This window comes from Vanellus vanellus, assembly GCF_965231255.1.
Source record: "Vanellus vanellus genome assembly, contig: HAP1_SCAFFOLD_187, whole genome shotgun sequence".
NCBI classification, from domain to species: domain Eukaryota; kingdom Metazoa; phylum Chordata; class Aves; order Charadriiformes; family Charadriidae; genus Vanellus; species Vanellus vanellus.
Genome location: NW_028128031.1, coordinates 1 through 25045, shown reverse-complemented (window position 1 = coordinate 25045; position 25045 = coordinate 1). Strand labels below are relative to the sequence as shown.

General features: G+C 42.0%; 1 protein-coding gene and 2 long non-coding RNA genes across 3 annotated transcripts in view; 1 reads left to right on the top strand and 2 right to left on the bottom strand.

Moving 5' to 3' along the window:
- Window positions 1–6955, top strand: part of LOC309684773 (maltase-glucoamylase-like) — a gene marked incomplete at both ends in the record, with an annotated part of 37014 nt that extends 30059 nt beyond the window's left edge. Inside the window, 9 exons of the mRNA XM_082500639.1 lie at window positions 106–222; window positions 1091–1239; window positions 2487–2571; window positions 2703–2759; window positions 3445–3569; window positions 4129–4217; window positions 4835–4884; window positions 5279–5449; window positions 6893–6955. Of these exons, the coding sequence (XP_082356765.1) occupies window positions 106–222; window positions 1091–1239; window positions 2487–2571; window positions 2703–2759; window positions 3445–3569; window positions 4129–4217; window positions 4835–4884; window positions 5279–5449; window positions 6893–6955 (906 nt within the window). The remainder of the gene's footprint in view (window positions 1–105; window positions 223–1090; window positions 1240–2486; window positions 2572–2702; window positions 2760–3444; window positions 3570–4128; window positions 4218–4834; window positions 4885–5278; window positions 5450–6892) is intronic.
- Window positions 6956–14554: 7599 nt separating this feature from the next.
- LOC309684772 lies at window positions 14555–15780 on the bottom strand. Its single transcript, XR_014270339.1, has 4 exons — window positions 15769–15780; window positions 15633–15687; window positions 14866–14967; window positions 14555–14588 (listed from the first exon to the last, which is right to left on the bottom strand). It is a non-coding gene; the product is annotated as an uncharacterized lncRNA (long non-coding RNA).
- Window positions 15781–15845: 65 nt separating this feature from the next.
- On the bottom strand, window positions 15846–17331 carry LOC309684771. The gene is made up of 3 exons (XR_014270338.1): window positions 17005–17331; window positions 16562–16858; window positions 15846–15932 (listed from the first exon to the last, which is right to left on the bottom strand). It is a non-coding gene; the product is annotated as an uncharacterized lncRNA (long non-coding RNA).
- Between the last annotated feature and the right edge of the window lie 7714 nt (window positions 17332–25045).

Sequence of the window (25045 nt, the reverse complement as noted above, 5' to 3'; positions counted from 1 at the left end):
GATTTATTGCCTTCTATTTCACTTGCCTTTATTAACAAAGAATGTATAATATTGCCATTGGATTATTTTATTTTATTTTATTTTATTTTATTTTTAAATTTTCAGACAGGAGCAGATATCTGCGGCTTCTTCGGAGATTCGGAGTACGAGCTGTGCGCTCGATGGATGGAACTGGGCGCCTTTTACCCATATTCGAGGAATCACAACGGCAAAGGATCCAAGGTGGGCACCTCCCACATCTGCTTCGACTGAGTTTTTTATTTCCCGCATTTTCCTCATTTCCTACTTTTTTTTTTTTTTTTTTTTTTAAAAATTCCCCGTATATGCTGGTTTCGGATAAACACACCACGTCTAGAAGAAGAAAATATTTCGTTTTCATGAGTTCCACTGCTACCAAACACGCCAGCTCTACAAGACTAAAATAGTTATTTTATTTTATTTTATTTTTTTTTTTAATCTAGGCCCTTTTTATTTCAACACGCCACGCTTAGGAGACGAAAATAATCACTTTTATGGCCACACACGTTTTAAAGGGGCAAACCTGATCTTCGTTTTGTCATGCCTAATTGCTCATCGTTTTCCAGCAAATTAGAAAAGGGAACAGTGGAATGAGATTCCCGAGTATCGAAAATTCCTGCGCTTTGCCCACTTCCTTTCGTAAAATATTGTATTTCTTTTAAGAATAAATGAAAACAACTGTCTAAACGGTGGACTGTAGTCTCAGGGCTATATAATAGAAAGCTGTAAAATAAAATAACCGGGAAAACGGCAATGAGGGAAACAGCATTTTTATCCTCGTTAGACCTTTAGGTCTAACGGAGCAGAGCTTCATTAAAGAAGCGAAAAATAAACAAAGGCACCCAAAATTAGAGGAGAACAAGGGATTCGCAAGGCTCCGCCCCGCATCTTCTCAGCTGGGCTTTGCTCGGTCGATTTTGAGGCGTTTGACATTTACTGCCGCTAAATGAAACAGATTTCGGGGCGATGTAGAAGAGGAAAAAAACGGGAAACAATGAGGTCTTTTTCCCCCTCCCGTCTCTCCCAAACAAAAATTTTTTTTTTTTTTTTTTTTCTTTTTTCCCTTGTTTAGAGGCAAGATCCCGTCGCTTGGAATTCAACATTTGAAGAGATTTCCAGGCAGGTGCTGAATATAAGATACGCCCTCCTGCCCTACCTGTACACGCTGATGCACGAAGCCAACGCTCACGGCAGCACCGTCGTCCGCCCTCTGCTCCACGAGTAAGTGTGATTCTTCCTTCTCCCTTAACGCATCTCCACGGAAGTCCACCGCATTTCTGTAATCCTCGTAAAAAAAAAAAATCTTCCCCTCCGTCACAGCGAATTTTCTTTTAAAACGGGCAAAGGATCGAGAAAACGCACGTTCAGTGGCATCTCCCAACGGCAGCTCAAGGTCTCCGTTTCCCGCAACGGCGGGATTTATTTTTTATTTTATTTTATTTTTTTTTTAACCCGTAAATATAACCAATGTATAAGTTTTATCGCTCATTCTCGCCGCGCCTTGTGGCGTTCAGCAAATACGTTCTGGTCGGTACCGGGTATCCGTAGAATTCGAGAGCATCTCTTGCAAAACCCAAAATTTCAAGCCGGGAAAGAGAAAAAGTGGGAGAAAATAGGGGGTTTTGACACGTCTTGAGACGTTTGCGGGGCACAGTAACTTATTTTGGCTAAACTCATATAGCGTTTTTTTTTAAGAAAAAGGTTTTTTTTTTTTTAATAGCAGTGTTTTTTTTAAAAAAAAGACATGGTTTTGGAGATTTTTTTTGTACCTGGTCAGAAGGGGCCAAAGACTGGTTAATACCTGAACGTTGAAGATGAAGTATAATATTTAAAAATCTTTGTCTTCCGCTAAAAACTACCGAATTGTCAGCGTGGAATCCCGGCCGGCTGAATTTCGACTAATCTAAGACTTGCTTCCGACAAAGCCGCCGTGAAAAAAAAAGAAAAAAAAAGAAATGGCACAAATGGGAAAGTAATCGGGGGCACTACGCCTTAATTTTGCTGTTGTTAATGTCAAGTAAAATGGATTTTTTTTTATTATTTATTTATTTTTTTAAAGATTTTGTGCTCTAAATATACAAAATCAAAGTTTTAGTATATATATACGTAGAAACAGGCCAGCAGACGCGAAGAAGCAGCAGAAATGAAAATTAAGTGATACGTGGTATTTCCCGAAAGGTTCTCACATTGGGATCTCAATACTTTCTTGATAAGTCGTAAATTTGGAATTCTGATGCATTTTTAAATAAGACGGTGTCGATTCTTAATAATTCTTTTTTTTTTTTTTAATAATTCTTTTTTTATTAATTCTAATTAATAAATAGGTAATAAAGATGAGCTGCTATTGCTGGTAGCGTGCTTGCAGTCGAGGAAAAGGTAGTTTTACTGAGAAAAAAAAGGCTTCGACAAGGAATCGTTTTGGGCAAAGTCGACACCGGGGGTGTGACCGCCCTCTCGTTACTCTGCAGGTTCGTGGAAGACAAAACGACGTGGGACATATACAAACAATTTCTGTGGGGACCGGCACTGCTCATCAGCCCCGTACTGGAAAAGGTGAACTATGGCGAAAAGTTGGGGGAAATATTAGAAATGGATGAAAATATTAGAATATAGACTGGAGCGTCTTACTTCGAACTTTACTTTTTGGCTTTAATAGATCCGAAAATAAAAATATTTAATTCCAGGGTGCTGTAACAGTGAATGCTTACCTACCGAATGCCCGCTGGTACGATTACCACACGGTAAGTAATTAAAAAAACTCGATTATATTTATTTTTTTCTTAATGTTAAACAAGAGGGCGGTGTGCTGGGGTGGAGCGCGAATCCACCACCTGTGTTTTACCAACACGTGGCCAAGAGGAGTTCTTAGGGATGTAAAAAAAAAAAAAGGTAAAACGCGACAAAATGTCCAAAAAACCGTAAAAAAATGTAAAAAAAAAAATTTTTTTTTTCTTCTGTTGATCAGTTTGTTTTAATGTAATCCGGTTCAACATGAAGAGTTAAAAGGTGGAATAATATCCGTAATTGCGCTTTCATGTTGGCTTTTTTTTTTTTTTTTTTTCCCTAATCTTCAACGATACATAAAATTTCTTTTCTAAGAATGATGGACCGGAGGAAGACGGAAGTTTTAAACAGTTTTTTACGGCCTCAGGCTTTAAAATTCCCTCCATTCGTCGGGCGTTGTGTAATTGTTTCATACAGGCAGAGTTTCGGATCTTGAAAATACATTAAAATATACTCTGTCTTATTAATATATTCAAATCTTGAAAATCTATTAAAAAAAAAAAAAGATTTGCAGCGACAACTTTCTCAGTATTTTTCGAAGTTTTTATAACACTTTCATCCCAAAGAAATGTTTAAAATGGGTAATTCAACAAAGCGACTATCTTTTTTTTTTTATTTATTTATTTTTTTTATCATAAATAGGGTAAGTATATTGGATTTAGGGGACAATTCAGAAATTTATCATCTCCTTTGGAACACATCAACCTCCACGTCCGAGGCGGTTACATCCTCGCTCAGCAAAGCCCTGCGACTACGACATTTTACAGGTATGACAAAAAAACCCCCAAACCCTAAACTATTAAAATTTCGTTATTTCAATATTTCACTATTTCAAATTTCATTCAAAATTATTTTAATTTAATTTTTTTTTGTTTTGTTTTTGCTTTTTAGGGGAGGGGATACTTAATTAGTGGCCTGGCAAATAAAACGCGTATTAATTACATAGGGAGAGCGGTTTTTGGTTTGTTTTTTTTTTTTTTTTTTTTTAAGTCTCCTTCTTTTCCAACTGGGAAAACTCAAATTTTCTGTTTTAGGGTACACCACGCTTGGAAGCGTCGCCCGTTTTGTATAAATGTTAGCGTTTACGAGAAAAATCGACGTGTACGGGAGCACCTTAATGTCATGGCAGTTTTTCTTCTTCTTTTTCGGTTTCCTCCCCGTGGCCTCCTTTAAACGTACCGTCAGGGATTGGGGAAGACAGAGATAAATTGTGTTGCGCGCAACGTTTCTAACATAAATCTCGAGGAGCATCAAATGTGATTGCCTGAGAAAAATACGCTTTTTTGGTTTTTTTTTTTTGTTTTGTTATGTTTTTTCCCCCCACAGCCGAAAAAACCCGTTGTCACTTATCGTCGCTTTGAGTGACAGTCAACTTGCAGAAGGTCGGCTTTACTGGGACGATGGGGTGAGCATTGGTAAGCGCTAAATTTCCCGTTTCCGTGATAAATTAACTCGTTCCGAGGCTACGAGGCATAAATATCGCCTTTCTTCAGCCGGGTGGATCGCTAACATCAGCAGTTAATTTTTATTTCAGGATTATTGTACGATTGCGCAAACGCGGCACAGGAAGCAGGAGCAGCAGCCAGGAAAAAAAATAAAAAAATAAAAAAATAAAAAAAAAGACAGTAAAATGATTAAACTGATGAAGCGTAAACCAATAAAGATGATAAAATGTCAACTGAGGAAAACGATGGTCCAATAATAACATAATGCTCTTATTTATAGAGTATATATTTTGCGTATATTGAATTGTGCCCCGGACCTACGACAACATATATAATACGGATTTTTTTTTTTTTTTTTTTTTTTTTTCTCAAACCTGTGGGGAAAATAGCCATAGATAAAGGGAGAAGCTTTAACCAATTTCCTGTATATTAATAAATTCAAATGATCTTCAGATCAGAACGTTGCAGGAAGTCTGCACAACGCAGATACGTCTACTATATACGCCGAAGAATTCTTCAATTTAATCAAAAAAAATCCAAGGTGAAGAGCAAATGCATTTTCCTTTTTTTTTTTTTTTTTTTCACAGATACGTATGAAAACGGTGTGTATCTGCTGACGTCATTTACCGCTAATGGGGTATGTCACGTTAACGCGCTGGTTTTGCGTACCCAGGGGGATTAGCGTCGTGCGTCTAAATAAGGTTTTTTAATTTGGCATTGACAAATTCGTTTGGTATTCGGCACCTCGCTGGTAGCGGAGAAGCCCGCCGAGGTGGAGGAACTGGGAAAATCAGAGCCTCCAGCATTTATTTTCCAAATAATTTTCCAAATTTTTTTTTTTTTTTTTCCAAAATTCCAATTTTCCAAATAAATAACAGCATAGGGATGTAGGTTTTTTTTTTTCTTTTTTTTTTTTTTTTAATTGAAGAAGAGGAAAAAATTGTAAGCCCGAAATGAGCTGAAAAAATGCATCTTCCGAGAAGTAACGTCCCGAGGGCAAATCACTCCTTTTCTTTTCCCACTTCCTTTAGACTGTTTTAGACATAAAGGTTTTGCACAGCAATTACAGCGATTCAAACAACCTGAAGTTTACCCAAATTAAAGTCTTGGGGGTGACCTCGAGTGTTCAGAAGGTGACGGTATCGCAGAACGGAGAAGCAATCCAGTCTCCTCACGCTGTGTCCTACGACAGCCAAAATCAGGTAAATTAACAAGTTTTGGGGGGTTTTTCCCCGCCGGGGTCCCGCCGTTCGGCGAGGCCCACGAGATAAAACTCGGTCGATGTTTAATTTCGTTTATCGCCCTTTCTACGGAACTCAGTGTTCTGTTGAGTCTCGCGTCGGTCTGCCTGGCAGCGGAAAGCCGAAAAGATAACGCGCTAATAAATTTAAAGAGATGATTATTATATAAAAAGGAATGCGTATGATAGGAATATACTGTGTAAAATCTGTAGCAGCATAGAGGAAGGTAGCGTGATGTAATATAATATAGTATAATATAATGTAATATGTTATCTTATAATATGTTATAATATGTTATAATATGTTATAATATTTTATGTTATAATATGTTATAATATTTTATGTTATAATATGTTATAATATGTTATAATATGTTATAATATGTTATAATAAATATGTTATAATAAATATGTTATAATATAATATAATACGTTATAACATAGTATAATATAACGTAAGATAATTTAATATGTTATAATATAATATGATATAATATGATTTAATGTAATATGATATGATGTCATGGAATATGTTATAATATAATGTGATATAACATAACATAACATAACATAACATAACATAACATGACATAACATAACATAACATAACATAATATAACATGTTATGTTATAATTAATATAAGATAAGATAAGATAATATGTTCTAATATATTATAATATGATATAATATGATTCAATATAATATGATATGATGTCATGGAATATGTTCTGATATAATGTGATATAATGTGATATAATGTGATATAATGTGATATAATGTGATATAATATTATAATATAATATAATATAATATAATATAATATAATATAATATGACATAATATGATATAATATGATATGATGTCATGGAATATGTTCTAATATAATGCGATTTAACATGACATAACATAACATAACATAACATGACATAACATAACATAACATAACATAACATAATATAACATGTTATGTTATAATTAATATAAGATAAGATAAGATAATATGTTCTAATATATTATAATATGATATAATATGATTCAATATAATATGATATGATGTCATGGAATATGTTCTAATATAATGTGATATAATGTGATATAATGTGATATAATAATATAATATAATATAATATAATATAATATAATATAATATAACATAACATAACATAATATAATATAATATAATATAATATGATACGATGTCATGGAATATGTTATAATATAATGTGATATAATGTGACGTAATGTGACACAATGCGATATTATAAATAACCAGGAAGACGAATTAAGAAGATAAAGAGAAGCAATCAGAAATAAGGACCTGCTGTGCTCCGTGAGCTGCAGAAAACCGAGACACCTTCAAAGCACATTTATTAATGCTTCTTTTTTTTTGGTTTTTCCCCAAAGATCCTGGAAATCACCCACCTGGAGCTTGAATTAGGCAAAGACTACACACTACAGTGGAGCTGAAATGCCCACAAATAGCGCCGGCCGCCGTGGAGCTGAACTCTCCCCCCTTCACAAATTGTTCTTTCTCTCTTCCTTCTGCCTCTTTGACTTCTTAAAATACTCTGCGCTATAAACGTGTACAGTTCGTATCAAGGTACGATGTGCAGAAAGGAGTCGTGGTTTCGTGTCGATCCCGGATAACTACACGTAAAGCGGAATTTGTGTGGTTTTTTTTTTTTTTTTCCAAACTTTATGGCCCTTCGAGATCACTCGGTCTTTCAAAATGAGAATATGAATGCGAAATGAGGTGATTTCCCTAAGGCAAAATTCCGCCTGACGTCCTGCTCGCTGCATTTCGGACAAATATGGGCGTGAACTGTGGGTACGCGGGGCAGTAAATCTGCCCGTGTTGAGTTTCCATCTTCCTTTACGTCACAATTTACAGAGAAGCATTTAAGGGCGATCACGTGGATCGGTTTAAAATAAAAAGGTGCTGCGGTGGTTGTTGATCTATCAAATACTAAAGCACTCGCCCAAATCCTTGGAAGTTTTTTGGTTTTTTTTTGGTATGACTTTGAACAGGCGCTCGAGTTCTCCAATGTTTTGATCTGAAGGTTGTGTAAAATTAAACTTGACGCTTCGATGCTAACTTAAAAAAAAAGAAAGTATTGACTTTTTATTGAGTTTTATTTCACGGAAGGAAACGTTGTTGTAAGTTTACTGGGACGGCGGTTCACGTTAAAGGCTTTTTGGATCTTGGAAGTGCGACGTACGACATAAACTGATTGATAAAGAGCATTTCCACTTAAATTTCTTGGGATTAAGAGTCTATCGGAAGCAGCGGGAATCTCTAGAGCCTTCTGCTTAAAACCCACTTCAATGGTTCGTCTACGCATTAAATTCTATAATTAAAATTCTATAATTAAACAGTGAAATAGCCAATATCACTCTAATTATAGGACTAAATCTCTCGAGACTTCCCAACACTGTAGGGAAAATGGAAACCCGAAAAAAAAAAAAAAAAAAAGGATCACTTCAGATAAAATTCACCGTATTGAAAAACATTTTTGGCCAAAGAAACCTGTAATTTCTGTGCTGTGACACCACACGCGTGTCTTGCAAAAGCGTCGCTGTAGTCCGACGAGCTTAATTTTCCATAGGATTCCACGAGCAGCGAAATACACCGCTCGTCATAATTACGCCAAAGGATTTTTAATTTTTCGACCACAGATCCTTTCAGCCAAACTAAAGGCCTCTACCGCTGATCAACGCAAGGGCTGTTCTGCTCTTGGTGTTTCTCTGCTCCGTGCCGGAGTTTCTTCCCTCCTCCATTAGTTTCAGTCACAGAATCACAGAATCACGGAATGTTCAGAGTTGGAAGGGACCTCTAGAGATCACCCAGCCCCACTCCCCTGCCAAAGCAGGATTGCCCAGAGCACATTACTCAGGACTGCATCCAGGCGGGTCTTGAAAATCTCCAGAGAAGGGGACTCCACAACCTCCCTGGGCAGCCTGGGCCAGTGCTCTGTCACCCTCACCGTAAAGAAGTGTTTCCGTGTATTTGAGCGGAACTTCCTGTGTACTAACTTGTGCCCATTGCCCCTCGTCCTGTCACTGGGAACCATTGAAAAGAGCCTGGCTCCATCCACCTTCAACCCACCCTTTAGATACTTGTACGCCATAATAAGGTCTCCCCTCAGCCTTCTCTTCTCCAGGCTAAAGAGTCCCAGCTCTCTCAGCCTTTCCTCATAATGGAGGTGCTCCAAGCCCTTAGTCATCTTAGTTGCCCTTTGCTGGACCCGCTCCAGCAGTTCCCTGTCCCTCTTGAACTGGGGAGCCCAAAACTGGACACAGTATTCCAGTTGTGGCCTCACCAGGGCAGCGTAGAGGGGGAGAATGACCTCCCTCGACCGACTGGCCACACTCTTCCCTATGCAGCCCAGGATTCCATTGGCCTTTTTGGCAACAAGGGCACATTGCTGGGCCATGGATAATTTACTGTCTACCACAACCCCCAGATCCTTCTCCTCTGAGCTACTTCCCAGCAGGTCCACCCCTAACCTATACTGGTGCCCAGCATTCTTCCTCCCCAGGTGCAGGACCCCACACTTGCTCTTGTAGAACCTCACTAGGTTCTTCTCTGCCCAGCTCTCCAGCCTGTCCAGGTCGCGCTGGATGGCAGCACAGCCCTCTGGGGTGTCAGCCACCCCACCCAGTTTGGTATCATCAGCAAACTTGCTGAGGATACACTCTGTCCCCTCATCCAGGTCATTGATGAATATATTGAACAAAATTGGACCGAGTATTGACCCCTGGGGGACACCACTGGTTACAGGCCTCCAACCAGACTCTGTGCCGCTGATCACAACCCTCTGAGTTCTGTTAATCAATCTGATTAGTCAATCGCTCAAAAGTGAAGAGGAGATTTCAGTCTGATGGTGAAAAATGTAATTTTTCTCACTATCAAGAGATCATTTCCTTTAAGGTAGAGAATTTCTTTCACCCGATGTCTTGGACCAAGTTCTTGTAGTTGTCCAAGCTGGGATGAGTGTGGGTTGAAAGCCATGATGCCCTTGAGGAGACACTCAATGGAGAAGGTGCCCTTGCGCGCTGGCTGCGACTCCAACTTTCAGGGGTAAAAATTTTTAGCTTTTCTTGTCATTGCTACAGCCGTTGGGGGGGTAACAATGGCCAACTGCTCCCTGACGGACTTGGGGGACTGAGCTTGGTCCCGTGGTCAGCAAGGGGAGATCAGCCTAAAGTCCAGACCACCGGGCAAGACCGTGGCGATGAGACAGGTCCAAAGTGAAGGCAAGAACACGGGTTGGGATGATGTCCAGTGACGGTAACCAGGGTCAGACACAACTCAGCGGTCCCTGGATAAGCCAGGTGGGATGAGGCAGGTCCAAGGTCCAAATGAGAAATGATGGAGAGGACCAAGTTAAGGTCCCGCTCAAGGAGGACAGCCATGGCTGCGCTGAACCTGCAGGGCTAAAAAGCCTCGATCTGGGCTGAAATGGCCTCATGGGCCCTTGACAATAGCGGGGTTGAGACCCTCAGGTGCCCGGGTCCCCTCAGACTCTTTGGGCCCTTCTCCTGGCAGCTGGGTCTTGGGTATCTTGGATGTCTAGGTCTCCTGGAGACCTGGGTCCCCCCTCATAGATCATACTGGGTGCATTTAAAGGATGACGGAAAGGATGGAAAGGATGATGGAAAGGAAAGGCATTTAAAGGATGATGGAAACGTCAGACGCACTCAACGTGGTTTCAGAAAGGGAAAGTCCCGTTTAACTGATTTCATATCCTTCTATGACAAAGTCACCTAAGGGATGAAGGAGAAGTGGTGGATGTAGATTTTCCCGGATTTTAGTGAGGCTGTCCCTCACAGCATCCTTCTGGACACGTTGTCCGACTGTGGGATGAGTGGGTTGACGGCGAAGAACTGGCTGAAGGGCGGGGCCCAAAGGGTTGCGGTGAATGGGGCTACATCCGGCTGGTGACTGGTCACCAGCGGTGTTCCTCAGAGTTCAATTCCAGGGCCAGTTCTTTTCAACATCTTTATCAACTATCTGGATGCAGGAGTTGAATGTGCCATTACCAAGTTGGCTGATGACACCAAACTAGGAGATGCCGTTAACTCTTTTGAGGGACAAGAGGCCTTCAGACGGATCTAGATAGATGGGAGCATCGGGCAATCATCAATGACATGAAAATTAAGAACAAATGCCGAATTCTGCACCTGGGATGGATTAACACCAGTCACGACTAGAAACTGGGAGAGGACAGGCTGGAGAGCAGCCCCGCAGAAAGGGACGTGGGGCTGCTGGTGGGCAGTAGCTCAGTAGGAGTCAGCAGAGGGCCCTGACAGCCGAGAGGGCGAACCCCATCCTGGGGGGCACCAAACACAGGAGATCCAGCAGGTCAAGAGAGGGGATTATCCCGCTGCATTCGGCGTTGGTACGGTCTCGCCTTGAAGCGCTGTGCGCAGTTCTGGGCCCCACCATTTGTGACGGATGTGAAGGTCCTTGAATGTGTCCAGGGAAGGGCAACACCGCCGGCGACGGGGCTGGGAGGAACGTCCTCTGAGGAGCAGCTGAGAACTCTGAGTTTGTTTAGTTTGGAGATAAAGGAGGCTGAGGGGTGACCTCATCACTCTCTGCAGCTTCCTGAGGAGGGGACACGGAAGGGGAGGTCCTGAGTTCTCCTGCTTGGCGTCCAGGGACAGGATGCGTGGGAATGGGTCCAAGCTGTGCCAGGGGAGGTTCCGACTGGAAGCTTTTCTGCGCAGAGAGCGGTCAAACGCTGGAAGAGGCTTCCTAGAGAGGTGGTCGACGCCCCAAGTCTGTCAGTGTTTAAGGGTCGTTTGGGCAGTGCCCTTAAGAACATACAAGTGGTGTCCCCCAGGGATCGGTGCTGGGGCCCGTTCTCTTTAATATCTTTATCAATGATCTGGATGAGGGGATCGAATGAACCCTCAGTAAGTTCGCAGACGACACTAAACGAGGGGGGCGTGTTGATCTGCTTGAGGGTAGGTTGGCTCTGCAGAGGGATTTGGACAGATGGGCCGAGGCCAATGGTATGAGGTTCAACAAGGCCAAGTGTCGGGTCCTGCACTTGGGTCACACCAACCCCGTGCAGCGCTACAGACTGGGGGCAGAGTGGCTGGAAAGCTGCCTGGCAGAAAAGGACCTGGGGGTGTTGGTGGACAGCTGGCTGAGTATGAGCCAGCAGTGTGCCCAGGTGGCCAAGAAGGCCAACACCATCCTGGCCTGCATCAGGAATAGTGTGGTGAGCCGGACTAGGGAAGTCATCATCCCCCCGTACTCGGCACTGGTGAGGCCTCACCTCAAGTGCTGCGTTCAGTTTTGGGCCCCTCACTACAAGAAGGACGTTGAGGTGTTGGAGCGTGTCCAGAGAAGGGCTACAAAGCTGGTGAGGGGTCTGGAGGACAAACCTTATGAGGAACGACTGAGGGATCTGGGGTTGTTTAGCCTGGAGAAGAGGAGGCTGAGGGGAGACCTTATCACCCTCTACAACTACCTGAAAGGAGGTTTTAGAGAGATGGGAGCTGACCTCTTCTCCCTGGCGACAAGTGATAGGACAAGAGGAAACGGGTTCAAGTTATGTCAGGGCAGGTTTAGATTGGATCTTAGGAAGCATTTTTTCACGGAAAGGGTTATTAAACATTGGAATAGGCTGCCCAGAGAGGTGGTGGATTCACCATCCCTGGAGGTGTTTAAGAAAAGGGTAGATGAGGTGCTTAGGGACATGGTTTAGAAGTGGTGGGGTTTTTATCAGGGTAGGTTAACGGTTGGACTTGATGATCTTAAAGGTCCCTTCCAACCTCACTGATTCTATGATTCTATGATTCTATGCTTGAACTTTTGGTCAGCCCCATATTAGTCAGCCACTTTGACCAGATGATCGTTGTAGGTCCCTTTCAACTGAAAAATATCCTATCCTATCCTATCCTATCCTATCCTATCCTATCCTATCCTATCCTATCCTATCCTATCCTATCCTATCCTATCCTATCCTATCCTATCCGACCTTATCCTGTTCCCCTGCCATGTGCAGGTGCTTCTGATCCCACACGTGGCTCAGCAGCTGACAGGACAAGGAGCAGGTACATGCCATGGATGGATGGATGGATGGATGGATGAATTGGAAGGTCGGGGTGATTGAACAAAACTCGCAGCTCTTGACACTCCAGCTCCAGCCCGCTCCTAAATTTCAAACCCTGAGAAAATGCTCAAAAGAGTGGCTTTATGCCTCTTTTACGTCTCCTGTGTGCACCAGGAGTGGCCTGTTGGGTCACTCACAGTATCACAGTATGCTAGGGATTGGAAGGGACCTCAAAAGATCATCTAGTCCAATCCCCCTGTTGGAGCAGGAACACCTAGATGAGGTTGCACAGGAAGGCGTCCAGGTGAGTTTTGAATGTCTCCAGAGAAGGAGACTCCACAACCTCCCTGGGCAGCCTGTTCCAGTGCTCTGTCACCCTCACTGAGAAGAAGTTTCTTCTCAAATTTAAGTGGAACCTCTCGTGTTCCAGCTTGAATCCATTACCCCTTGTCCTATCACTGGTCGCCACTGAGAAGAGCCTGGCTCCATCCTCCTGACATTCCCCCTTTATATATTTATAGACGCTAATAAGATCACCCCTCAGTCTCCTCTTCTCCAAACTAAAGAGACCCAGCTCCCTCAGTCTTTCCTCATAAGGGAGATGCTCCACTCCCTTAATCATCTTAGTTGCCCTACGCTGGACTCTCTCCAGCAGCTCTGTCCTTCTTGAACTGAGGGGCCCAGAACTGGACACAATATTCCAGATGCGGTCTCACCAGGGCAGAGTAGAGGAGAAGAAGGACCTCTCTCGATCTACTAATCACCCCCCTTCTAATACAGCCCAGCATGTCATGGGCCTTCTTGGCCACAAGGGCACAGTGCTGGCTCATGGTCATCCTGCTGTCCACCAGGACCCCCAGGTCCCTTTCCTCTACGCTGCTCTCTAACAGGTAGCTCCCCATCCTATACTGGAACCTGGGGTTGGTTCCCACTCCGTGGGACGTGATGAAAGAGAGGAGGAAGGAAAACCTTCCTACACCCTGGACAGCTTCATCATAAAAGCCGAAGTGTCTTTTCAAGGTTTTCTGCCACGATTTGGTACTTTAGGAAAACAGGGAATGGTGAGGGTGGTGGGAAAGGCAAACGCCGAAGGGTTTTACCCATCGCTGGCTGGTGCTCCTCTGCAGCCCTCATTGGGAAAAACACAGAGTTTGGTCTCTACCTGCCCCCCGCCCCAGTTCCTAACCTTAGAAAAACACCGTCTTCCCCCACACAAGGAGAGCCACCTCATACCAAGTGGAATTCAGCCCCATTGGACGGGTCCGATTTACGCCACGTCCGTCCAGGGAGGAGATGATGTGCTCCTGTGCTGGGGTGGGCTGTCTACTCTCCTTTGGCAGCAGATGCTGAACGAAGGGGTCTGACCCCCCCCACTGCGCTTCGCCGCTTAAATGTGACCTCTTGTCACACCCCTCCTGCCCTGTGGTCCTCTCCCCAAGACATCAACCCTCTACAGATGCAAACCAGAAGGTATGACCCACACAGACACGATATGTGTTGGACCTGGACAGCCAAGGCAAGCAAGCCAGAGGGGCAAGGGACGGATCTGCGCATGCATCCTCCTCCCCAAACCCGTCTCCTTCCGTCGGACTGCACAGTCCAGCGATTAAAACCCCAAAGGAGGCTGAATTTCGGATACGAATATGACCAAGGGGTAACGGGAACACGGTGGGACGAGGGGTGAGATGGAGCAGCGGCAGGCGCACAAATGCGAGCACGCCTTTCGGGAAGGAGCGTGGAAATACGCATCTTTCCACGAAACCCACAAGACCCAAACGCAACATCCAGCTTTATTCAGACGGACCCAAGGCCGGTTGGAAGGCACGTGGGTCTGCACAGAGGAAAGGAGCAAGGAAAAGCAGGCCGGTTGATGATGCACCACTTCCGCCTCCTGGAGACTCTGAGGCAGACATGGAGGAAACAGGCAGGGCCCGAGGGAGGTGGATTGCGTTGGCTAAATTGAGCAAAACCTTCGGGGCATTTTTCTTCTCGTTCGTCTCGTTAATCCACCCGGAATCCCTCTTCCAGATCTGCAGATAAGGGAAGCAGCAGCATCAGAAATGGTGTCTTTTCAGTCTTTGCCCTCCGAGGGAGGCAAATTTGGGGATGAAAGGAGGAAGGAGAGCAAAGAGCCATGCTGTTCAAATTCTCTGTCCAGAACGACCTCCCGAAAAGGGCTTTGAACAAAGCGTTTGTTTGTTTCCTTTTTTTTTTTAATTTGGAAATTTAATTTTAATTTGGAAAGGAAGGTGGAATAACAGTCAAACTGGGTCATTTTCTGAGAGTCAAAGAAAGTGAAATATTTACCTCTTCTCTTCATCAGGCGGTGGGAGAAGAAAAAGATGAGGCCATTGATGGTAAAGAAGGAACCTCCAACGATGATCTCCCGAATCCAGCTCATTTTATGGCCTGGGAAGGAATCAACAGCAACTTTACCATGACGCGACCTTTCCCCGTAACAGAGATGATGACTCCTACCGTGACCGAGCCCATCAATAGCTAACCCCATCTTAGAGGGAAGGAGGTGAATCTCCCTCCAGTTCTGCAAAGCCCCTCTATGGTGGTAATCTTGGCAACGGGCGTGGGAGTCAATGGACGTCCAGATTGTGACAAAATATCAGCTGACAGATGGACGGGCCTACAAATAAGACAGTGAGCTGCGTTGGCCACCCTACCACATACTCCAAATCAGCTGTAGTGGTCCCTGGGAGATGGTTAGATGCTTAGCTCTTGGGAAGCTATGGTGCAAACCCACCCAGGAGAACGACGGATTGTTGTTGAAAGTTGTGGTGGTCTCATCAGAAAAGCCAGAGAAGGTAATAAAACCATCTTTTGATTGAGATGTTTTTTTTTTCTCCTCCAGTATCTGCCCTTATTTTTGTCCATAAAAGCGTGGGCAGGTGTGGCAATGAGCTCATTTCGTGACGGAGAGAGAGACGCCGAGGCAGAGAGGTGGATGGTCATAGGACAGGAAGGGATGGGTGAATTCATAGGCAAGCACACAGGGAAGGAATTAACTAATGATGGGCCGGTGGTTACTGGATGCTCAAGTGACGAAGGGTTTGAAAACTCACTTATCACAGTGACATTGACCCAGCAGCTCTTTTCGGAGCGAACGGGACGTCTAGACTGAATGACAAAATAGGCACAACTGTAAGACCCGGAGCGCTCCTCTCCTGTGATCCTGATGTCATAGCTGTAGTTCCTCACGTTTGGTACTGGGATGGAGGCTGCAAGTCCAAAGTCCGCATAGTACTGGACTTCTCGAACGTAGGCTGGAAATGAGGGGATGGAGCAGAGTAGCTTGACGTAGTCCCCGTATCTATAGACCTCTTGCTGAGGATCCACGGATAAAGTTGGGGCAATGGGAGCAGCTGGAAAAAAAAAACAAAACAACCCAAACGACACATAACCCAACCAATCGTCCATTTATTGACATCAGGACCCGTGCACAATACCCATGATTTTTCCCAATGTCATGACTCAGCCTCGACAAAGGGACTAGAAAAGAAGTTAATTATTCTTCTGACTATTACTGGGGTAAATACAGACCCTTGAACTACAGAACAGCTTCTGGGGGGGGGCGGGGACGACAGACGGGACACTCGTGGTTGTCTTTTCTATCCCCTTCTTGAACCATGGGCAGAAGCAAAACCCCCTATGATTCTCAGAAACAAGAATTCAAAGCAGCTTGAGCAGTTTCTTCACTGAAGTGCAGAAAATAAGTATTTTCACGTGCCCCAAATAGGCCAAACCCTCATGAAAGGCTTGGGGAGGCTCGCTGCCATCAGACCTCTTGGAGGCCACCCAACCTTTAGGCCAACTTATTCCCGCTTTCGCAGAGAAATCCAGGAGCACGAAAGGAGCTTGTGAGAAGCCAGGGCGACTTCATCCGTCCGTTGGCAACCACATGACAGGGCCGTTGGACAAGATCATGCTCTAAAGGGAGGCGCGCGGTGTCTGGGCTGATGGTACCCGAGCCATCCAGACAAGACCAACCTACCATGAACCTTAACTGAAAGAGGAAGGCTCCTATTGGAAGGTATTTCTTGTCCGGAGTCCTCCACAAAGTACATGCACGTGTACTCCCCAGCAGATGCTTTGGTGGCTGTGAGCTGGAGCCAGGCAGTCGGGTGGGAGAAAGGTGCTTGCAGGTCAATTTGTTCCCCAGTTTGATTGAAGAACCGAAATCCGCCTATTTTCCTCATCGTCGGAGCCAAGCAGAGAATAGCGACGCGTTCTCCTTCATAATAGAAATTATAGCCGGCGTCTGTGGAGAGCGTCGGGGTTGGCAGAAGGTCTGGGGAAGAAAGAAAGGATTTGGGGGGTGGAAAAGAGAGAGGAAAAAGAAAACGACGCGTTCCCTCCATTTTGCAGATCCTCGCCTCGTTGCCAAAGGCTCGGTTCAGCCGCGGACCATCTCGCGAGAGGTAAAGCTGCACTTACCCGCAGAGGACACAGCCAACGGTAGAAGGTGGAGGAAAGCTGTGAGAGAGGGGCGTTGGGACGACAAGAGGGAGGAGGCTGCAAAAAGGAGAGAAAAGAAGTCACTTCCGCAGCAACGGCCCTACGGAGTCCTGCCCCTTGTGGCCATCGGTCAAGAGGGCCGCCCCTCCACCGCGCCATGGGTTCACGTAGGTCACAGCTCCTTTTTGTGCCTCCTCGGCGTGGAAAACCTGGACTGGTCACGGAGAAAACCTGTGAAAACAATCTCACCTGACAATGAGGCCGCTCACGGGGGGGAAAAAAAAAAAAAAAGAATCTACAAACCTCAACGCGCCTCCGAAATTATCTTTTAGCTGCATGCAACACGTGTGGGAGTAGATTATTTCTTCTGTTAGAAGCGATTCGGTGAATCGACAAGCAGTCGGTTGATATGGGCACTGGGAAGCGATATGGGGAAACTTAAAAATAATGGGGCTGCTGGAGACCTTACGGGGTTAGGAAGGACGGGATCGTGGGTCCGAGCGGGGAAGAAGGGTGGTGGTGAGCCACCGTGCAGGACAAGACGAGCTCTTGAGGTCTAGCTGCGTCAAATACCAGGCTGCCGAAAGGAATCTTTGGGTTTCTGGCCAGTGAGGAGGTGGGGGTCGTTGCTTGGATTGGAGATGAGGAGGGCCTGGGAAGCTGCGTTGGGTTGGCCCTGTCTGGCCATGTGCTCCCCCCTCCCCCCCGCCAAATCCCAGCGGGATGGGAAGAGCAAAGGCAAAGAAAACTCACAGATTGCGATAAAACAGTTGAATACGTGATGGAAAGAGGAAAATAGAAAAAAAAAAAAAAACAAACCCCAAAACTACCTTCACACTGTGCAAACGCTGTCAGCAATAACCAAAGCTCTGATGGATTATCATCCGTCTTTTAGTCACAAATCCGAAACGCCACCTTACGGGTTGCTATGAAGAAAACTAATTCCATCCCAGCCAAACCCAGGACCGGAACCAGGATTCCGGGTTCTGCTTCTCCGGCCGGGAAGCGGTAATTCATCACATCGACCCCGCGCAACACATCAGGCTAGGACTTCACCCCGCCCGCCGTCTTTTCCCCCTCCCCCCGCCCCCGGCAGGAAACAAAGCTGACTCAAAGCTGATATTTAAGCCCCAAATCAGTTGGACGTGTGCCCACAGTTCCCCGAAAAGCCTTTCACAGAATCACACAATGGTTAGAGTTGGAAGGGACCTTAAAGATCATCTAATTCCAACGCCTCTGTCCTGGGCACCTCCCCCCAGCCCAGGTTGCTCCCAGCCCCGTCCAACCTGGCCTTCAACGCCTCCAGGGATGGGGCCTCCACAGCTTCTCGGGGCAACCTGGGCCAGTGCCTCACCACCCTCAAAGTGGAAAATTTCTTCCTGATATCTCATCTAAATCTCCCCTCTTCCAGTTTGAAGCCGTTTCCCCCTCGTCCTGTCACTCCACGCCCTTGTAAAAAGTCCTTCTCCAGCCTTCTTGTAGGCGTCCTTCAGATGCTGGAAAGCTGCTATAAGGTCTCCCCGGAGCCTTCTCTTCTCCAGGCTGAGCACCCCCAACTCTCCCATCCTGTCCTCCCAGCAGAGGGGCTCCAAGCCCGGCAGCATCTTTGTGGCCCCACTCTGGCCCCTCTCCAACAGGTCCCTGTCCTTCTTCTGTTGGTGGCCCCAGAGCAGGAGGCAATACTCCTGGGGTGGTGTCACGAGAGCGGAGGGGCAGAATTCCCCCACCCCACCACCCCGCTGGCCACGCTGCTGGGGATGCAGCCCGGGGATGGGGGCGGCTTTCTGGGCTGCCAGCCCAGGTTGGGTTTGAGCTTACGGGTTCTGTGGCTTTAGGTAACTCCCACCCCTAGCCCAGTGTAAAAGAAGTAAGTAATTGTGAACGAAATAAGTAATTAAATGAAATAAGTAATTAAAGGAAATAAGTAATAGTAAAAGAAATAAGTAATTGTAAATTAAATAAGTAATTGTAAATGAAATAAATAATTAAACGAAATAAGTAATTGTAAACGAAATAAGTAATTGTAAAAGAAATAAGTAATTGTAAATGAAATAACTAATTGTAAACGAAATAAGTAATTAAACAAAATAAGTAATTGTAAAAGAAATAAGTAATAGTAAAAGAAATAAGTAATTGTAAAAGGAATAAGTAATTGTAAATGAAATAAGTAATTGTAAAAGAAATAAGTAATTGTAAACGAAATAAGTAATAGTGAAAGAAATAAGTAATTGTAAATGAAATAAGTAATTGTAAAAGGATAAGTAATTGCAAATTAAATAAGTAATCGTAAATGAAATAAGTAATTGTAAATGAAATAAGTAATTGTAAATGAAATAAGTAATAGTAAAAGGAATAAGTAATCGTAAAAGAAATAAGTAATTGTAAATGAAATAAATAATTGTAAACAAAATAAGTAATTGTAAACGAAATAAGCAATTGTAAAAGAAATAAGTAATTGTAAAAGGAATAAGTAATTTTAAATGAAATAAGTAATTGTAAATGAAATAAATTGTAAAAGAAATAAGTAATTGTAAACGAAATAAGTAATAGTGAAAGAAATAAGTAATTGTAAATGAAATAAGTAATTGTAAAAGGATAAGTAATTGCAAATTAAATAAGTAATCGTAAATGAAATAAGTAATTGTAAATGAAATAAGTAATTGTAAATGAAATAAGTAATAGTAAAAGGAATAAGTAATCGTAAAAGAAATAAGTAATTGTAAATGAAATAAATAATTGTAAACAAAATAAGTAATTGTAAACGAAATAAGCAATTGTAAAAGAAATAAGTAATTGTAAAAGGAATAAGTAATTTTAAATGAAATAAGTAATTGTAAATGAAATAAATTGTAAAAGAAATAAGTAATTGTAAATGAAATAAGTAATTGTAAATGAAATAAGTAATTAAAGGAAATAAGTAATTGTAAATGAAATAAGTAATTGTAAAAAAAATAAGTAATTAAACGACATAAGTAATTGTAAAAGAAATAAGTAATTGTAAATGAAATAGGTAATTGTAAAAGAAATAAGTAATTGTAAATGAAATAAATAATTAAATGAAATAAGAAATTGTAAATGAAATAAATAATTGTAAACAAAATAAGTAATTGTAAATGAAATAAGTAATTGTAAAAGAAATAAGTAATCATAAAAGAAATAAGTAATTGTAAATGAAATAAATAATTGTAAACAAAATAAGTAATTGTAAACGAAATAAGTAATCATAAAAGAAATAAGTAATTGTAAATGAAATAAATAATTGTAAACAAAATAAGTAATTGTAAACGAAATAAGTAATTGTAAAAGGAATAAGTAATTGTAAATGAAATAAGTAATTAAATGAAATAAGTAATAGTAAAAGAAATAAGTAATTGTAAATGAAATAAGTAATTAAAGAAAATAAGTAATTGTAAAGGAAATAAGTAATTGTAAATGAAATAAGTAATAAAACAAAATAAGTAATTGTAAAATAAAGAAGTAATTGTAAAAGAAATAAGTAATTGTAAATGAAATAAATAATTGTAAAAGAAATAAGTAATTTTAAATGAAATAAGTAATTGTAAAAGAAATAAGTAATTAAATGAAATAAGTAATTGTAAAAGAAATAAGTAATTGTAAACGAAATAAGTAATTGTAGAAGAAATAAGTAGTTGTAAAAGAAATAAGCTTCGAAGTGATTTAAGTGCCTCAGATTTTTGTATATCTGTGTTGAGAACGATCATCGAGTGGCTGAAGAAGAGACGTAATCGTATGAGGTCTTCATGGAACGCAGGAGCCGGAGGGCAGTACCCCGGGAATTACGCAGGCGCTGCTCGTTTATCCCTCGGACAGCGCTGACGGCGGCTGGCCTGAGGCCTGACAGCCAGCCAAGCTGAGTCAGCAGAAAGGAGAGGAGTCAGTCAGAAAGGAGAACGCGAGAAGGGGGTCGGAAACGAGCGATTAACCCACAGGGAGCGATTCATAAAGCTTCGACATCTGGAAGAGGCGGGGAGTAAGCGTAAGCTAATGGAAGAGCTGGAGTTTTTCTAAGAGGTCCGTAGGTGGATTTCGATGTTTGAAGAAGATGAGAGGCTGTGGTGAGCAGAATCTGAGCTACAGCTTCAGAAGAGGGCCTGGAACGGAACGATAGGAGTCAGCTGAAAGGTCACGAGCTTTTGGGACTACTGAAGAATGAAGAACCGGGAGACTTGAGAGAAACACTTAAGAGCTCGCCAGGCAGAAACATCAATCGCGAGAGAAACGTCAATTGTGAGAGAAACATCAGTTGTGAGAGAAACATCAATTGCGACAGAAATATCAATTGTGAGAGAAACATCAATTGTGAGAGAAACATCAATTGTGAGAGAAACATCAGTTGTGAGAGAAATATCAATTGCGACAGAAATATCAATTGTGAGAGAAACATCAGTTGTGAGAGAAACATCAATTGTGAGAGAAACATCAATTGTGAGAGAAACGTCAATTGTGAGAGAAACGTCAATTGTGAGAGAAACATCAGTTGTGAGGGAAACATCAGTTGTGAGAGAAACATCAATTGTGAGAGAAACATCAATTGTGAGAGAAACATCAATTGTGAGAGAAATATCAATTGCGACAGAAACATCAATTGTGAGAGAAACATCAATTGTGAGAGAAACATCAATTGTGAGAGAAACATCAATTGCGACAGAAACATCAATTGTGAGAGAAACATCAATTGTGAGGGAAACATCAATTGTGAGAGAAACATCAATTGCGACAGAAATATCAATTGTGAGAGAAACATCAATTGTGAGAGAAACATCAATTGTGAGAGAAACATCAATTGCAACAGAAATATCAATTGTGAGAGAAACATCAATTGTGAGAGAAACATCAATCGCGAGAGAAACATCAATTGCGACAGAAACATCAATTGCGACAGAAACATCAATTGTGAGAGAAATATCAATTGCGACAGAAACATCAATTGTGAGAGAAACATCAATTGTGAGAGAAACATCAATTGTGAGAGAAACATCAATTGCGACAGAAACATCAATTGTGAGAGAAACATCAATTGTGAGGGAAACATCAATTGTGAGAGAAACATCAATTGCGACAGAAATATCAATTGTGAGAGAAACATCAATTGTGAGAGAAACATCAATTGTGAGAGAAACATCAATTGCGACAGAAATATCAATTGTGACAGAAATATCAATGTGAGAGAAACATCAATTGTGAGAGAAACATCAATTGCAACAGAAATATCAATTGTGAGAGAAACATCAATTGTGAGAGAAACATCAATCGCGAGAGAAACATCAATTGCGACAGAAACATCAATTGCGACAGAAACATCAATTGTGAGATAAACATCAATTGTGAGAGAAATATCAATTGCGACAGAAACATCAATTGTGAGATAAACATCAATTGTGAGAGAAACATCAATTGCGACAGAAACATCAATTGCGACAGAAACATCAATTGCGAGAGAAACATCAGTTGTGAGAGAAACATCAGTTGTGAGAGAAACATCAATTGCGACAGAAATATCAATTGCGACAGAAAAATTAATTGTAAGAGAAACATCAATTGTGACAGAAATATCAATTGTGAGAGAAACATCAATTGTGAGAGAAACATCAGTTGTGAGAGAAACATCAATTGCGACAGAAATATCAATTGCGAGAGAAACATCAGTTGTGACAGAAACATCAATTGCGAGAGAAACATCAGTTGTGACAGAAACATCAATTGCGACAGAAACATCAATTGTGAGAGAAACATCAGTTGTGACAGAAACATCAATTGTGAGAGAAACATCAATTGTGAGAGAAACATCAATTGCGACAGAAACATCAATTGTGAGAGAAACATCAGTTGTGACAGAAACATCAATTGTGAGAGAAACATCAATTGTGAGAGAAACATCAGTTGTGAGAGAAACATCAATTGTGAGAGAAACATCAATTGCGACAGAAACATCAATTGCGTAATGCTGTGATAGCGATTACGTAATGTTGCGATATCAATTATGTAATGTTGTGTAGAATCATATATACAGAAGGCGTATTTCGTTAGCCACTGGCCACTCACCGAGGTGGTGGCCCAACGCCAAGTCGTTAATAGAGCAAACTGAGAGGTACCCACAGTCTGGCGAAGCCCTGTAACGCCCATCCGGGTGGCTCCCGTCTCTATTCACAACTAACAAACTGCACTGAAAAAATCACATCTCTTCCCCTTTGACGGCTACAGACAAGTCTGCCAAGTCAACCCAAATGCACGTTTTTCTTTTCAAGCCTGTTAAAAAAATATTAAAAAAAAAAAAGGAAAAAAAATGAAAAAATAAAAGGAAAAAAAAGAAAAAAAGAAAAGAAGAAAAAAGAAAAAAATGAAAATAAAAAAGAAAAAAAGAAAAAAATGAAAAAATGAAAAAAATGGAAAAAAGAAAAAGAAAAAAGAAAAAATGAAACAAAAGAAAAAAGAAAACAAATGAAAAAAAGAAAAAAGAAAAAAGAAAAAAGGAAAAAAGGAAAAAAGGAAGAAAGGAAAAAATAAAAAAATAAAAAAATAAAAAATGAAAAAAATAAAAAAAAGAAAAAAGAAAAAATGGAAAAAAAGAAAAAAGAAAAAAGAAAAAAGAAAAAAGAAAAAATGAAAACAAAAGAAAAAAAGAAAAAATGAAAAAAAATGAAAAAAAGGAAAAAAGAAAAAAATGAAAAAAAGAAAAAAGAAAAAAAATGGAAAAAAGAAAAAAGAAAATATGGAAAAAAGAAAAAAGAAAAAAGAAAATAAAGAAAAAAGGAAAAAAAGAAAAAAGGAAAAAAGGAAAAAAGAAAAAAAAAAGAAAAAGGAAAAAAAGAAAAAAGGAAAAAAGGAAAAAATAAAAAAGAAAAAAGAAAAAAAGAAAAAAGAAAAAAGAAAAAAGGAAAAAAGGCAAAAATAAAAAAAGAAAAAAGAAAAAAGAAAAAAAAGAACAAAAATGAAAAAAAAAGAAAAAAAGAAAAAAAAATGAAAAAAATTATTTTAACCCTGGTTAAAAAAATATTTTCACTTCTTTGCAACAGAACTTCCAAGAGGTACGTTGGAAGAACTGAAACCCCAGCAGCCTCCTCCTCAAAGCAAAAATAAAACCAGAGACTTGTTCGTGCTGCGGGTTTGTTTTTTTTTTGGGGGTTTGGGTTTCTGGTTTGGCGTCTTTCTTTCTCATGTTAAAAACCCAAATATCACCCAGACCTCGACGGGCTCTTCCTGGCACGCTGCGCTGCCGGAAACCACCATCTCCACCCGTCAAACTCCTGTCTCACCGCGGAGAGAAGGCAGCGGGTCCCAAAACCGCTGACCTCTTCCTTTCTTCTTCCTGGAAAACCAGCTTAGACTCGGGCAATTTGGGAGTCAGCCGGCTGCCTTAATTTTGGTCCCAGCTTCTGTTGTCCGTGCCCTAGAGATCCACCTGGCCTATGCCGGGATGTTTCGGTTGAGAAGTGAAGTGGTGTGCAAGCGTTGCTAACGGGGGGGGGGGGAAATATAGGATAAGGTCAGAGATGGACTAAGGAGATAAAGGGGGTGGTGGGGCGATGTGGGTTTTGCTGTGTGTGACACAGCAGATCTAATCAGCTGGTTTCTGCCGAGACGCGTCTCTCTCACACAAAACATTTGGACGCAACGTCCTTCATAAGGGGGAGGGGGGGAGATGCACGGGAGGGGTTGCACGCAGGCGCTTGTCCCTTCTGATGCGGAAAAAAAAAAACCCCGAGTGCTGAAGAGAGGCGGGATGGAGGCGGCTGAAGTCCCGGAGCGCGGTTGTGACCTGAGGTAGACCTTTCTTAGGCAGATCGTAACTCGGTTCCTCCTCAGCTTGGGATGAACCATTGGTCCTAGTCTGGTACTCAAACCACAAACCAGAGGGGAGAAAGAAGCAGAAGAGCCGATCGCGTCTGATTTTGTAAGCATCTACCCCCCCCCCCCGCCCCCCCCCCCCCCCAGAAAATAGGGGAAATTGATATTTAAGAGTTGGACCCATTTGCCACAAAGAAGATCAAACGTTGGGGTC